Source organism: Acomys minous (assembly GCF_964271855.1).
Source record: "Acomys minous genome assembly, chromosome: 4".
Lineage (NCBI taxonomy): Eukaryota > Metazoa > Chordata > Mammalia > Rodentia > Muridae > Acomys > Acomys minous.
The window spans coordinates 51,161,465-51,178,478 of record NC_140486.1 but is presented as its reverse complement, the minus strand read 5'-3'; the positions used below and the strand labels follow the sequence as shown (position 1 = coordinate 51,178,478).

Here is a 17,014-nt window from a genome sequence, read left to right as displayed (position 1 = left end):
TTTCTCATTGTCTGAAGCTTGCTGAGTAGCTAAGCTAGCTGGCCGTGAAGCCCAGTGATAAAGCACTTGAACACCACCACATCTGGGCACAGGATCAAACTCAGGTCCCACCTACTTGCACAATATGCACCTCACTGACTGAGCCACTTCCTATCTATATACTAACCCATATAAGTGTGAAACTCTAGGCCAGAAGATAATTTTAACAAAAACAACATACTTTGGAATTTGTAACAGCTACTGGTTTGGTAGGGCTACCAGTTTATCTCAATTCTGCCCATAACTATTTCTTTTAAAGAGTGTGTGTGCTCAGATACCTGCAGAGGCCACCAAAAGACATTTGGCATAGCAGCCCTTCAGTGAGGAGCCTGAGCTTGCTAGTTTTTGCTCAGACTGGCTGTTCAGTGAGCCCCAGGTCCACTATGCATACCAGTTAGATAAAGTACAGGGCACACAAGTCTACAGGAGCCGCACACCTCTAGGCCTCCAAGATGAGCCACCTGGACAACCCACCTAAGCACAATGACAACTTGAGCTTATCTCAGAACAGAAATGCAGACTCAGCTCAGAGGCAAGAGAATCCAGTCTGAGTTTACGGCCAGCCAGGGCTATGTAGAGTGTCTCTCTCTCTCTCTCTCTCTCTCTCTCTCTCTCTCTCTCTCTCTCTCTCTCTCTCTCTCTCTCTCTCAAAAAAAAAAAAATCCTAGTCAAGGATTTCATTCTGAGTGTGTGGGATCTTTCCTAAAATAAGAGGTATCTTTTACCAGGCATGCTGGCTCACATCTTTAATACCAATACTTTATCCTGCAGGTAAATCTCAGTTCCATACTCCATACCTGGAAAGCAGAGGCAGGTGGATTGCTGTGAGGTCGAGGCCAGCCTGGTCTACTAAGTGAGTCCAGGACAGCCAATGCTATACAGAGGAGCCCTGTCTCAGAAAAACAAAACAACAAACAAAAAATCTGAGTTCTAGGCCAGCCTGGTCTACATAACAAGTTCCACACTAGCCATGGCTGCAAAATGAGATCCTGTCAGAGAAAGATATGTTTATAGTCACTTCTTAACAATATAAAGTCACTGTGGGCTAGAGATGTAGGTCAGTGGCAGAGTATTTGCTCATATGTTCAAGGGTTTGAGCTCCAGCACTGCAAACAAACAAGGAAACTGCTGCAGGAAAGCCTTCAAATATTTATGAGACATTTACTCCAGTTACAACTTTCCTTTGATTCTTTTATTCTTTGAAGACCTGTTAAAAAACGAATGTTATAAAATTGGCCAGGCGTGGTGGCACACACCTGTAATCCCAGGACTTGGGAGGCAGAGGGCAGCCTGGTCCACAGAGCGAGTTTCAAGACAAACCCTGTCTCAAAAACAAGTTAGAAAATTTTCTTTTTTTGTCTTTTGCAGTGCTAGGCAAACGCTCTTACACCAAGCTATAGCCTCAGCCCTGAAATGTTAGCATTAAAATTGTAACTTCTTAGTGTTGAGGAGTGTGAGGGCACATATGCTGACATACGTGTGGAGATCAGAAGATGCCTCTTAGGAGCTGGTTCTTTTCTTCCCTTACGTAGGTCATGGAGACAAAGCTGGCAGCCAGGCTCAGCAGCAAGCATCTGTACCTGTGTTTCTAATCCCATGTATTCCACTATCTTAGCATGCATTTTATGAACTAAAGGAGAGAGATGTCAACATCTGCAGTGCTTAACAAACCTTCCATTTTGTTGATAAAATGCTTCTTCAAATTCCCGTAATGTTTTACGAAGCTTCTTTTTCTCAGCTCTGGCTTTCCAAAGCTGTTCCAGTAATTCAGGCCTAAAATTAAAATAAAAGCAAAACATTACTAAATAGTACAGTTTCTTCATTATATTAACAGTGGTTCTAGCCCTGGCTGCAGTTGATTAACTTTTAGAAACATACCAATGCCCACACTCCACTACAAACCAATCAAAGCAAAACAGCCGAAATTAAGGTTCTAGTCTCACTTTTTTTCTGGTCCTATGGGGATGGCTCAGTTGTTGAAGTGCTTGCTCAGAGCCCACATAAAAACCCTGGCGCAGTGGTGTGCACGTATAACTCAGGTCTTGAAATATCCCTGCCAGCCAGTAACCAGCAAACTCCAGGTCAATGAGAAAGACACTGTCTCAAAAAAGCGAGGGTATGAGAAGAGAGAGAATTCAGTGGTTAAGAGCACTGGCTGCTCTTCCAAGGAACCCTGATTCAATTCCTAGCACCACATGGTGGCTTAAAACTGTAATTCCAGTCCCAGTCACCTGAAGCCCTCTCCTGGCCTTCAGGGGGCACCAGGCACAGACAGTGCATAGACATACACATAGGCAAAGCACCCACACACATAAAATAAGTAAAAACGAATGGGTGCTTGATAAATGGCTCAGTAGATACAAACATATTTTACTCTTGCGGAGGATCTCAGTTTGGTCTCCAGGACCTATGTATGAGACAGCTCAAAATAGCTCATAACTCCACACTCAACATAAAGGGGATCACAGTGCACCACTCTGACATCCAGAGGTACTCAACACGGGTACAAATCCACACAAATATACACATAATTAAACACTATGAGTTTGAGACCAGCCTGGTCTACAAAGTGAGTTCAGGACAGGCAAGGCTACACAGAGAAACCCTGTCCCAAAAAACAAAAATAAAAACAAAAGAGGAGGGAGGGAGATGGCAACTGAGAAACAATATCCAAGTTTGTCTTCTGACTTCACACACACATATATATATACATACACATACCTCTTCCTGGTTAATTTTTTAAAAAATAATTTATTAAACTTTATTTTATGTGCATTGGTGTCATATCCCTTGGAACTGGAATTATAGACAGTTGTGAGCTGCCATGTGGTTGCTGGGAATCGAAATCAGGACCTTTGAGAGAGCAGGCAGTGCTCTTAACCTAGAGCTATCTCTCCAGATGTATACTGGATATCTTGCTATGGAAGTTTTATTACACAAATAAGCTAAAATCACAAACCCTCACACATACATAGAAGCTGCCCGAGTACTTGATAAGCGGAGATCCCGAGCCAGTTTTTCTTGATTTTCTTCAGCATCAGATTCTGAGTTTTCCAATGATGAGTGTGTGTGCATAGCTGTTTTCAAGATGTCACTTAACTCAGAGGACAGACTGACACCATCTTCTTCTTCTTCCTAAAAAGACAACCAAGCAGAGCCACACAGGCCATGACTTTCTACTTTCCTGTTAGGAATGTAACTAGAGAATGACTTTTCTACACAATTACCTTGATTTCTTCAAAAAAGTGTGCCGTTTCTCCTTCTATGATTGGCTGTAACATCTGACCCCGGCGCTTCATGGAGGGAGACCCCTGTAACAAGCAACACCACCACATTTTGTATTTCACAGACCTGAAGTACTTAGTACAGCTCCGCATTCCTATATGATGTTACTTTCAACTGACAGAAGTGTTCAGTCTCCAGCAGCTCCCCACAAAACAAGCAAATAAAACTCAAGACAACCTTAAAAAATTTTAAGATAAATACCAAAATGAAACAAAAAGTACAAAAGCCCCAAAAACAAAGAATGCATTTTGTGTTGGCCAACTACTTTTTTTGGTTTTCTTTTTTGAGAGAGCAAGAACATGAAGATGGGGGGCGGGGCAGTTAGGAGGATCTGGGAAGTTTGGGGAGGGAAAGAATACAATCAAAATATATTGTACAAAATTTTTCAATAAAAACATCATATATATAAATATAATCTTAAAGCAATCAGAAGTACTTTAATAAACTCACTTGTCTTTCATTTTTATATAATACAGCAAAATCTTACAGAAATCCATTCTGTGCTGCACATCTTTCAAACTCAAGAAAACAAAATGTGGTGACAACATTGACTGTTTCACTTCAGCCCTCTGTCTGAGACAAGGTTTCACTATGTAGCACAGGCTGGTTATGTGGAATGAGATCCTCCTGCCCCAGCCCTCTCACATGCTATGATTACAGGCAAGTGCCACCACACCCAGCTCAAGTATCTTTCTTCTGGAGTCTAAGGACCCCCATCAGATTTTTCTTTAGAAACAAAATAAACCAAACCAAAACCTAGGATACAATGTTTGTCCAAGCAGGCTAAGTAGTCATTACTCCTCTCAGCTACATCCCAGCACTCCCCCGTGTTTAAGAAAATTTTGAGACAGGGTGGTGCTAAGTTGCTCTAGGTGGCATCAAACAAATATGGCCCTGTGATCTGTACCTAAATATTAGAGATTTCATTTTTGTTCATGTTGGCTTATTCACTGTCCCAGCTACTCAGATGGCTGAGGCTGGAAGATCACATGACCTCACAGGTCAAAAATACCTTGGATAACACAGCAAGACCCCATTTTAAAATACGTTGCTTGTTTTTTTAATGTATACAAATATGGATAAGCATTATTTAAAATGTTTTACTACATTTATTTTGTGTGTAGTTATATGTATGGGGGTGGGGTGAGGGATTCCACAGCATGTGTGTGAGGGTCAAAGCCATCAGACTTGACGGCAAACACCTTTACCTGCTAAGCTATCTCTCTGACCCCATGAATTAGCATTGTTTGATTTAATTAATTTAGTTTTTAGTTTGTTTGTTTTTTGAGAGAGGGTTTCTCTGTGTAGCTCAGATGTCCTGGAACTCACTCATAGACCAGGCTGACCTCAAACTTAGAGATCCACCTGTCTGTGCCTTAGAATGCTTGTCATTATCTTAATAGGTTCTTTCTTTAAAAACTCATTTTTAGAACTAGAGAGATGGCTCAGCAGTTAAGAGCACTAGCTGCTCTTCCAGAGGACCTAGATTCAATTCCCAGCACCCAATGGCTGCTCACAACTGCCTGTAACTCCTGTTCCAGAGGACCTGATACCCTCACATAGACATACACACAGTCAAACACATAAAATAAAAACAAATTAATTTTTAAAAATTTTAGGGTCGGCAAGGTGGGTCAGCCTCACTTACAAGCTTGACAACGTTGAGTTCAATCACTGAGAACCCGCATAATAGAGAAAAGTGACTCCCCCAAAATCTTTCCTCCAACACACATGCAGCCCCCTAAATAAATGTTTAAAATCATTACAAAACTATCCAGAGACAGAACTGAAATAGAGACTAGGTGAGGTGTATCACAAACAAGTACTACTTCTGCCATCTATGCAGGTGAATTTGCACACAGCACAGCCTGGATCTCAGTACCAATATTCTAACTCATGTGCTGTTTGTCAGGATTTAGTGCCATGTGCCTGTAATTGCTTAGCAAGTTCTATCCTTTTAAAATCCTTAATCTCAACTAACAACTTTCAGCCTTGACTATGTAGATCTCCAAACCACCATTTCCTTCTTTTCTTAAATACACTTTGGCAATACAAATTGAAGAAATCCTGTGCCAGGCATGGAGATGCACGTCTACAGCTACAGAACTTAGGAGTCTTGCTTGACTGGGCTACTGAGCTCCAAGCCAGTTTGGCTACAAAGTGAGACCCTGTCTTTAAAAACAAAACCAAACATTTGTTTTACTTACAAGGACAGGAGTAATGCTAGCTCTTGTCAGCATCTGTTTTACAAGCCTGTATCTATCATAGAGAGGCTTAACAATGTGCCTTTCTTCCCTGGTCACCTGAAGCCAAAACAAACAAAAACAAAACAAAACAAAACAAAAAGTGAAGCAAAGTAGCCTTACTATCAGAAATCTAGATATCAAAAACAATAAGCATATGACTCCTTCACCCCAAATTTAATTTAAGTAAGTAGGCAATTTCCCAACTATAGGAAACAATGTTTGATTAAAAAAAAAAAAAAAAGAGCCCCGAAGAATACAGACCACAGAAGTGATTTGTGCTCTTTTATAAGGTACAAATCAAATGTCTGAGTAAGAAAGGAATTACCGGCCTTCCGTGTTGACTTTCATAGTAAAGCAGACTTTTCTGCAGAGACGTTTTCTCTTCTATCAAATGATCTTTTGTCATTTTCTAGAATGGGGGAAAAGCACTGGTGTCATTATTCTCCTCATACCCACAGTGTAATTAATTAGGTGAAAGGGCAGACCGTCAGAGATATATATATATATATATAGCAAATGTATTCTTTATGAATTTGAAACAACACTTTCAGTCTCCTATACAATCTAAACCTCCTAATATGTCAATGAATACCTTTTTATGGCTTGATTTATATTTTGTATGAATTATGAATGCTGGTTTGGATACCTTAGCCATCTTGTGTTCAATATCCTAATCTATAAATCTATACTGCATTCTGCCTCAAAGGGCTCACAGGATTAAAATCACCAATGTGAAATGAAAACACGGTGACACTGCCTATGCACTACATACAACATTTTCATAACTTCCTGACAGTTTATAATGTTGCAAAGTCTTTAGTTAGAACAGTCACAAATACTGACAGAAAGCTGACTCACAAGCTTGAAGACTCTATTCAATCCAAGTTCAATCTGCACAGCCCATAGTGGAACGAGAGAACTCACTCCCGAAAGTTGTCCTCAGACTTCCCTGTGTATGTTGTGCATGAACACCTGCACTCATACCCAAATCAGTTCAATCTCCCTCACGTCTGAACCTTAACTCTAGGATTATACATCTGAATCAGGGTAATGCAATCAAATTACTTGCAGGAAGGAGACTGTTGTCCTAACAAAAAGCAAGAGAACAAAGAAAACGCTGAAGGACAGATGAGACTGACTAATTTAGCTTGTCCTAGGGAGACAAAGACTCCAAAATCATCTAGATCATAAGGGAGGTACATTCTGTTGCCAAAGTGACTGTGTGTCTGGTTCATGACTACCTAGAAGAAAACTCACCTAAGACTATTTCCCCAGCAATCTCCTCTCACCTATGACTTGGTTACTGAGTGCCGGCCTGGACTGCATCATGGAGGGCTTTCTGGAATAATGAGGCCTACTTCCAGGCGCAGTGCAATCATGTCTTAAGGGAGTAAGGCAAAGACAATACAACAGGACATTGGGCAGTTGTGTTTGGAGTCCCTATACATGGAGGTACATGAATCCACACGTGCATAAATCATAGGTAAGAGTAACTCCTAAATATTGCTCCTAAAATATTGTAATTCATGTAATCCTGCTACCAATTAGATCACCTGGTTTTGGGGGTTTTTTGTTTTGTTTTTTTGAAGAAAGGCTTTTTCCATGTAGCCCTGGCTGGCCTGGAACACACTCTGTAGACCAGGCTAGCCTTGAACTCACAGAGATCCACCTGCCTTTGCCTTCTGAGTGCTGGGATTAAAGGTGTAGGCCAACACACCCCCTCTTTTAATTCTATTTTAATATTTATTAGTGTATGTAATTGTTTTATTTACATGTATGCCTCCATGACAGAAGAGGGCATCAGATCCCATTACAGATGGTTATAAGCTACCAAGTGGGTGCTGGAAATTGAACTCAGGACCCCTGGAAGAGTAGCCTGTGCTCTTATATGCTTGAGCCAACTCTCCAGCCTCCCCCTCCCTCTTTTCTGTAAGTTTATTTTATTTTTAAACAGGTGTCATGCGGCCCAGGCTGGGGTCAAACTCACTATGTAGCTGAACTCCTGATGCCCTGCCTCCAATTCTCCAGTATTGGATTACAGATATGTGCCACCATGCCAGGCTTTCAAGAGACTATTTTTTCAATAGCTAATATCACATCTGTATCTTTCACAGGATTGCTTGGGGGGGGAGCAGAATCCAGATTCCAACAGGGTAATAATACCAACAACTCAATACACACAGCTACTGTTCAAACTCAGCCGTTTCATGCTCTCTACACATTCATCTTGCTGACAGTCTGCAACATGGAGTAATACATAGCATTCTAGGTTTTTAAAAGCATAGTTTGAAATTGCAACTCTGAAGGGAAGAAAGTCGGGATACCCAGCTTTCACCTGCTATGTTAGTTTGTTTCAGGTGTTCTAAAGGCCACCCCAGGCAGAGACAGAAGCTCAGCATTACCTTGATATCCTCTGGAAGGTGCCGCTCAGCACGGTTTTCCTTCAATCGTTTTGTAATCAGCTCAAGAGTCGCTTCCTTAGATGGCTTCTTCTCTTTCTGAATGGCTCTGGGCTCACCTTCATTCTCATCATCTTCATGGTCTAGAGAAGAGCCAAAACTTTTTGGAAGAGTGTTACTCCGAGGACGTGTCTGAGGCACAAATTCTCCATCTGAGTTTTTGTGTTTTGAATCTACATTCATAAATAAGAGGATAATAATGGTAACATACAGGCCACATACTTCAAGGTCACACATTTGGCATACAGCATACATAAGCACCATCATATGGAGCCCACTGTAAAGCACAACACTCCAGGTCCAAGGAAAGACTCTGTCTCAAAACAATGTGAGCATGGCCAGGGAGCAATGGTACACACCTTTAATCCCAGCCCTCAGGAAGACAGAGGCAGGCAGATCTCTGTGAGTTCAAGGCCAGCCTGGTCTACAGTACAAGTTCCAAGACAGCCAGGGCTACACAGAGAAACCCTATCTTGGGGGGAAATTTTTTTTTTAATCTTTGATGATTGAAGAAGGTAGTATTTGACACTGAACTCTAGCATGCACATGCATGCGTGCACATACACACAAACACACACACAGAATGGTAGGAGTGCGCTTTGTGGAGGAGGAACAATATTAGATGGGATTTAGCCTCTCTGAATGGACACGGAATGAATAGAACATTTTACATTCAACTAAACTTAGCACTGAAGACTTAGGGAAAAAGCATTTGTGTCCAACTGAGGCAACAATCCTAAATTTCTCCAGGTTTGAGAGCAAAAGATGATACAAAGACATGATAAAAGCCTACACAGGGTAGTACGTAGAAGTGCTGAAGAGCCGCGGCGTAGAGTCTGGGCTTACAATAATTCTGAGAAAGGAGATCCACTGAGAGGATTTAACAAGAGTGACGTGACATCTTTACAAGATAATTCTGGTTGCTGTGCAAAAGATGCAGAATAAGAGTGGAAGAGAATTGAAATACTAGACTAGTCAATTTAATGGTAACAACTAATGGCTGGTAAGTGGTTTAAATAAGGAAATGCTTAATAGAACAATAAAGGGAAATAATCCTTAAAAACCAAAAAAACACACAAAAAAAACAACAAAAAACTTCAAAATTACCTTAACCACAAGACTGTGAAGTCCACAACAGGAGGAACAGTATCTGAATACTTAATACTTAAGAGATACTAAAATTTGCCAGTTGTGATGGAACACACCTGTAATCCTAGCACTCGGAGGCAGAGGCAGACGGATCGCTGTGAATTCGAGGCCTGCCTGGTCTACAAAGCAAGTCTAGGACAGCCAAGGCTACACAGAGAAACCCTGTCTCAGGAAAGAGAGAGAGAGAGAGAGAGAGAGAGAGAGAGAGAGAGAGAGAGAGAGAGAGAGAGAGAGAGACACTAAAATTTCCACAATGAGTAAAATTTCAAATGAGTAAATCGAAACAATGACGCAAACTGTAAACCCTTTCGTTACAAAGGTAGATTTTAAAGTATTGTAATTATTAAAGCATACTCAGTAAACAGTATAACTAGAACTTCACAATACTAACCCTATACATGGCATAATTTGTGATCAGAAAGGATTTACAGAGCGCTAAAGAGATAGCTCTTTAAAAGCACTGGCTACCCTTCCAGAGGACCCAGATTCACTCCCAGCACCCACATGGCAGTTCATAACTGTCTGTAATTACAGTTCCAGGAGATCTGACACCCTCCTGGTGTCATAAAATTAATTATATTTTTTAAAATCTGTAAACATATGTAAATATACATATATTAAAAAGAAAAAGAGTTTATAACCTAGCAGTTAGTTTTTATTTGGTTTGGTTTTTCAAGACGAGGTTTCTGTTTAGCCCTGGCTGTCCTGGAACTCATTTTGTAGACCAGGCTAGCCTCAAACTCAGCTATCCGCCTTCCTCTTCCTCCCTAGTGCTGGGACTAAAGGGGTGCACCACCACTGCTGACAGATTTAAGTTTTTATATGTCAAGAAGTCATTAAGCCTAGGGACTGGAAATCAAAATACAGGGCCCCCCACGTGGTAGGCAAGTACTCTACCACTGAGCAATACTCCCAGCTCCTAACTATATTTATTGTCTTAGATAAAATTTTACTCTTAGCCCATGCACAAAGATCTTAATGAAATACCTACCAAATCCCAAGTAGCTTAATGTACAATGTACTTTAAATAAACTGTATAGGATCAATGCACCTATAAATATAATCTAGGGTTATCTTTCAAAGGAGTAATACTCATATGAATAAAGACATTAGAAAGAACATGGCACAAGTACTCCCATTTCTTTTCTCTTTCTTTCTTTTTAATGTCCTGTTCATCACAGGATTTTTTTTTTTTTAAACATTTGTTTTTTACTCCCATGCATGTCTGTACCTTAGAGCCCCTGGAAGTGAAATTACACAGTTGTGAACTGCCATGTGGGTATTGGGATTTGTACCAGGGTCTTTTAGAAGAGCAGGCAGTGGTTGTTATAACCTCTTAGCCATCTCTACAGGTCTAAGATTCCCATTTCTTTTCTTTTCTTTCTTTTTTTTTTATTTATTCAGATTACAACTAAATTGTTATCCCATCATTTGTATCTTCCCGTTCCTCCCTCCCTCCTGTTTTCACCCTATTCCCCTCCCCTAGGTCTATGACCTAGGGGGACCTCTTCCCCCACTATATGGTCACAGGCTATCAAGTCTCATCTTGGTAGCCTGCTTATTCTTTCTTTGAGTGCCACCAGGCCTCCCCACCAAGGGGAGGTGGTCAAATATGGGGCACCAGAGTTTATGTCAAAGTCAGGCCCCGCTCTCCACATAACTGTGGAGAATGTCCTGTCGATTGGCTAGATCAGAGTAGGTGTTCAATATTTACTACTTGTATTGTCGTTGGTTAGTGCAATAGTTTGAGCAGAGCACCCTGGGCCCTGATCCACCCATCACGATGTTCTTCTTGTAAGTTTCTAGGACTCTCTGGGTCCTTCTATTTCCCTATCTCCTCAATTTCTCTTACCTAGAGTCTCAGTGGGATGTCTTCACATCTATCCCAATCTCCTGGTAAGTGAAGCTAGTGTCCAATTATACGTGAGTATATGCCATGTGAGATTCCCATTTCTTAATATGTACTATTGCCTCAACAATACAACAAAAGAAAACCTTTTTTTTCCCCAAAAATTTACCAAGATTGGTTTTATTACTGTTATTATTATTCATTTTGGGTTTGTTTTGGCTTTTTTTTTTTAAAGACAGGGTTTTTCTGTGTAGCCTTGACTGCCCTGGACTCACTTTGTAGACCAGGCTGGCCTCAAACTCACAGAGATCCGCTTGCCTCTGCCTCCCAAGTACTGAGATTAAAGCTGTGCATCATCACTGCCCGGCTTTAATTTTGGTTTTGAAGACAGGGTTTCTCTGTGTAATCAAGGCTGTTCTAGGACATGCTTTGTAAACAGGCTGGCCTCAAACTCAAGAGATCTGCTTGCCTCTGCCTCCATAGTGCTGGGATTAAAGTATAACAATATTTTGCATAGAATTATGTTTTAAAGATGTGTATTTTTCACAAAATGCACACTTATACCTTTAATTTGCTTCCGCAACTTTGTAAGCTCTGTCATCCATTTTAATACCTTCGGATTAGCTGCAATGTCACTGTAGGAGGGCTGTAAAGTTATGGAGAAGGATCACTGACATTTGTAATGTGCAACAGTTATGTTAATTTGTTCCCCATACTATTTTATAGCGCCTATAACATAAACCTCATTCAATTATCATTTTATTTTAATCTAATGCAGGGTCATACAACTGGAAGCAACTAGGTGTGAAGGCAGGTCTTTTATTCCTAGGCATTAGACTATTTTTACATACAGGTTTTATTAGAACCATGTGCTTTCTTCATTCCCTTCCTCCCCTTTTGTTACATGTGGTTTGTGTCAGAAAAGAACATTGACTTGGAAATGTAAAGAAATTTGGGTTACAAATTCTAAAAAAAAAAAAAAATGTTTGCAAATGTAAACAAAAACAAACGCATTGGTGCAATACCAAGAATAATGGCACAGAAATCATCTAAGGACATGCTGATTCTCAGCACTTCCCTAGCATCTCAGACGTGTCCTCTCTCAGGGAAGAGGTGGAGCACACTCCCCTTGGTTCTAATATGAATTCAAGCTTGTTCTAAGAAGTGCTACAAACTTACCTTGCTATTTTTTTCCCTTTCAAACTGCTCCTCAAATTGTCTGATTTTTTTCTGAAGTTTCTTGACCAACTGATAAGGTGTTCTGTCTTCTCTTTTTTCATCTTTTGAACTAAAGGAAGACCTTCGAATTCTGAATTAAAACAAGCCAATATGGTGTGTTAACATTTCAAGAGTCAACCTAGTGTTACTTATTGTCCTGCTGTGTTCCTGTTACCAGTGAGGATATCTTAGAAGTAAAGGGAGGGCCAGCATGAAGGCATGAACATGATAATAATAGTAATATTAAATGAAACTAAATCTCTATCACCAAATTAGCTACCACACACCATAACACAGTCTCAAGTCTCAGGCTGGAGAGATTAATCAGCAGTTAAAAGCATTGCTGCTTTTCCAAGAGGACCCAAGTTCAGTTCCCACATGGAGGCTTACAACCATCTGTAATTGCAATCCCAGGGGATCTGACACCTTCTTCTGCAGCTCTTTTATAACTTGAATTTTATTTTTAGAAGGTTAACCTAAAAGCATCTTGCCATACTTCTTGAGCCTATTGGGGCTGCTGCCAATGAGTGAGGAGAGGCCCCTGAGGGCTTTGTGTGTTTTGAACATCTGTCCCAGGTCTTTAGCATTCCCTACTACAGCATGTATCCAGGTCAGCCAGCTGGGGGAGCTCCCGTCTCAGAATGGAGGCACACCCAGACGCACTGGGGGGCCTGGAATGAGCCTTTCTTTCTACTTATGAAATATACATAACAGGCTCCAAAGTCTGATGCCTCAACATGTTCCGATCCCGAGGATGTCCTCCTTGTACTGAGGAGAATGTATGAACTATGCAATTTTCCCTCTCACTATCCAGTCTGCAGTTTTAAAATCTCAACCTATCGCTACTTAAATTTTCTATAGATGCAGCAGCAACCTGACGCAAGCCTCCACTGACTTAGAGGCATTTTTTGCAAGAGACAATAGTCATATTAGCTCTGTTCTTCATGTGCACCATCAAGTGTCCATCTTCTCTGACCATCAAAAAAGTTACCAGAACGGTAAGATGGTTAACAGACAGAGGTGTCTCCTGTGTAAGCCTGAAGATCTGGGTTTGATGCCCAGAACCCATGTAAAGGTGGAAGGAAAGAACTGACTCTACAAAGCTGATCTCTCACTCTCACACACAGGCCTCAACACAACATCAAACAGATAGTAACAATATATTTTAAACTTATCTGAATAAAAGTAACCATAGCTTCCATTTTCAATAGCAAAATTAATTTGTTAGACATGGATGACAAGACAGATTCTCAGGGAACACCTGCTCGCAAGTTAAAGCACAGAAAACCTGTTCTTCTCTCTATTATTTCATGAGATGATGTGTTGGAGTTCTTAGCAAACTCTGGTTTCTTGATACTGTTCCAACTCTGTAAGCTGAAAAAACATTACAGCTTGGGTCTGGAAGACAGACACTGCTGTCTTGGAACTGCTGAACCAAATGAGTGAAGGTGTGTGACTCTACAGAAGACAACACCCCCCCCTTCCATCAACTTTCCCTGTACCTCTCTCTGCCAGCTTCAACATTTCTGGGATTTTTGTTGTTTTGTAATCATCATCATCTTTTTCCTCCTTCTGGAAAGTACGTGTATTCTATTATGGTGCAAGAAGATGGCAGGACCACTATACCAATTAATTCAAATTAAGTTTCAATTAGAACAGTAGAAACTAAGCCGGGCACGGTGGCACACATCTTTAATCCCAGCACTCAGGAAAGAGAGGCAGGTGGATTGCTGTGAGTTCGAGGCCAGCCTGGTCTACAAAGTGAGTCCAGGACAGACAAGGCTACACAGAGAAACCCTGTCTAGAGAAACAAACAAACAAAAAAAAGAACAGTAGAAACCAGTCAGCTCCTCCCTTTCAAGAGTTCTGCATTCCAATTACAAACAAATTAGGACTAAACCACAGGAAATGCCCACAGTCTAACGGTAAACCTGAAGTAATACATAAACCTCAGGAATTACAAAAACACGCTTCAGGGATGAGGGTGACAGCTTCCACCTACAGGCCTGGGACAGTTGATACAAGTGACTACATACCTAGTGAAAGAAAGCGCCTTTGATGAGAAGTCCAGTGCTTCTGGGTCACGGAGGAAGCGCTGGCTTTGCCCAAAGTCTAAACTACGATGTGATAGTACTGGGGGGCAGTCCTCCCCCAGAGGGTGGTGAGTCATCCTCGCAGCCTGTGGAGACAGCTGAGCTTCTCCAGACTCAGAGTCCTCCTGCCAAGACTTAAATGCAGGAAACGGCTCTGTGAAACAAGCACAAGGACAGGATTATGGATGGCTTGAGTCTGCATCATTGTATACTGGGCTCATTCATATATATAAGAAAAACATTAAAGAAATACTAGCATATTCGTAATGCCTGTTGTGGTTTCAAATTATCCAAGTTTCATGCTTCACATCCTCACTTTAAGAAATATGCCTCAAATGCCTAAACCCAGTAACAAAGCAAGAAAGAACACTAGTAAGTTTCTTAAATTTAATCCTAGAGCTGTTAACATAATTCTAACTTAGTATTTTTAAAATGTTATACATAAAAATTTACAAGTCTTTCCTTAGAAACAGTGAACACTCACTGGGTATACAAACTGTCTCTCATTATCATATGGTGGCTGGCCATGTTAAAATATGAAAGTTTTGCCCCACAGAATACTAAGCATGGAACTAATGCCATAAAAAATCTAAATATTCCAAATAAGGAACTAACTTTGCCAGTTCACAATATGTTAAATAATAAGAAATAATGTTAACTGTTTACATTAAAATAGTGTAGTTACTTTCTGTTATGGGGTTCCCATGAAAGCAATCTCTCTCCCTCTCTCCCTCTCCCTCTCTCTCTTCCCCCACAACAGTATTTATGTGAAGCCATCTTAATATAATTTACATCCCTGCTCATACACACCATCTACAAATATATTTCAAATACAACATTAACTTTAAGCATCACTGGAGGATGGGGGAGGAAGGACTTCCTAGCTATATATCAGACTTAAAACTAAAATTTTAAATCTTAATAGATAGCTATTGCAAAAGCAAAAAATAATGGAACCGTGGATTAATAGTATCAAAATTTAAAAAGGTGTCTTTTACCTTAGACAACAATCAAGACAGTCTAACTTCAGCACTTTAGTTTAATGCTATGTGTTAGCTATTTAAGCATTATCCTTTAACAGGTTTTAGAAAGTAAGTTTGCTTTTGAGGCCTAGACCAATTTGGTGATAATAAGTGTCTGATCCCACAATAAACTCAGCAATACAGTAACTGTAAAGCAACTCCTGTACCTGTGTCCCAGCAAATACACTAATAACAAACACTTTATGAGAAATTACCATGTTTTAAGAAAATAAATAACAGAAACTTTTTTCTGAGTTTTTAACACTAAAGTATTTCTAAGATTTGGGGACAGCAGGAGAATGGCTAATGAAAAGACAAAAGTGAACCACAAGAAGGGAAAAACAAAACAAAACAAAACACTAAACTATGGTGAACCATACTTACCCTCCCCATCTCTCTGCAGATGCATTGTTTTGAAATCAATGAGGGGGAAAGTGATAAGGCATGATGCTAATAAAATGGAAAAAATGGCAAAAAATACTAAAGTGAACACACAGAACAGGCAGAACAAACCATACACATAACACAAAGCCAAGGATTCCAAAAACATTTCCCTAAGACCAGTCAGAAATTCTACTCAAAAACTTGATTCAGAGAAATGACTAAGCAAACATGCATTTCTTTTTCAGCAAGTAAGGCAAACTCAAACGTGACTGCTACTAAAATTCAGACCCAAGTTGAAGAGCCAAACCATCTTACCCAGGTACAGTTTGAAGCTTTTTAGTATGACTGACAGAAAGAAAAAACCAACTCTCAAAGGCTGACAGTGCTGCTAAGTGGTGGAGTGCTTGTTAGCATCTTCAAGGCTCTAGGTCCAATCCCAGGACCAAAAAGAAAAGAAACAAGAAAACCCTCCCCTTTGTTCACACTTGGTAAAACAACTACTATTATATTTCATCCCAGAGTTAGCAGCAGAAACGCTGAGGGAAAAATGATGTCCACAACCATCAACACTTTTTGAGCAGCTACTACAAATTCATACTGGTTAGGGTTGGCCATAAGCAACCTGCTTGCTGACTGTGTTCTGCTAAGTACCCTTTGGGGGAAAAAAAAAACTCCACTTACTAGGGAATAGTGAGGAGGACTGCAATTTGTAGAACCATCCCCATTTCTCTAATGGAGTTGTATTAAACACAAAATATGTCTATAGATTTCAAAGGATACACATTCCTTTTTTTTTTTTAATATTAAGATTTATTTATTATGTATACAATGTATAGCCTGCAAGTACACCTGTCTGCCAGAAGAGGGCACCAGACCTCATTATAGATGGTTGTGAGCCACCATGTGGTTGCTGGGGATTGAACTCAGGAGCTCTGGAAGAGCCGGGTCAGTGCTCTTAACCTCTGAGGCATCTCTCCAGCCCCCAAAGTATACAAACTCTAAGGAAACCTGTTGTCTTAAGATTTTATAAAAAAATATTCTATCACCTAAGCATAGAAAATCAGTGTTTACATTTGTGGCAATGCTAGAACAACATGATTAATGACCACCTTTCTCTCACAGGGCTAGGAAGCTGTCCACTAGCACTGATTTTCTGAAGGTCACTGACCCCACCCCTTCTGGAAAGAGAGAGACCTATGTGGACTTGCCATGACTGATGAGTCAAAGGGGTAAGGAAGCAGCCCAGGCACTGAAGAGGAGGCCCTCTCCT

At 40.4% G+C, this 17,014-nt stretch overlaps 1 protein-coding gene across 20 annotated transcripts in view; it reads right to left on the bottom strand.

Annotated features, from left to right (window-relative positions):
• Positions 1-17,014, bottom strand: part of FAM13B (family with sequence similarity 13 member B) — an 86,702-nt gene that overhangs the window by 2,719 nt on the left and 66,969 nt on the right. For 11 of the 20 annotated variants that reach the window (XM_084780039.1, XM_084780037.1, XM_084780041.1 and 8 more), the window contains 10 exons: positions 15,745-15,810; positions 14,282-14,492; positions 12,207-12,336; positions 11,592-11,673; positions 7,973-8,202; positions 5,896-5,979; positions 5,532-5,627; positions 3,267-3,350; positions 3,011-3,174; positions 1,711-1,812 (listed from right to left, as the gene is read on the bottom strand). In XM_084780039.1, the coding sequence (XP_084636165.1) occupies positions 1,711-1,812; positions 3,011-3,174; positions 3,267-3,350; positions 5,532-5,627; positions 5,896-5,979; positions 7,973-8,202; positions 11,592-11,673; positions 12,207-12,336; positions 14,282-14,492; positions 15,745-15,810 (1,249 nt within the window). The remainder of the gene's footprint in view (positions 1-1,710; positions 1,813-3,010; positions 3,175-3,266; positions 3,351-5,531; positions 5,628-5,895; positions 5,980-7,972; positions 8,203-11,591; positions 11,674-12,206; positions 12,337-14,281; positions 14,493-15,744; positions 15,811-17,014) is intronic. The other 9 variants (XM_084780043.1, XM_084780028.1, XM_084780032.1 and 6 more) reach the window with 6 other exon arrangements.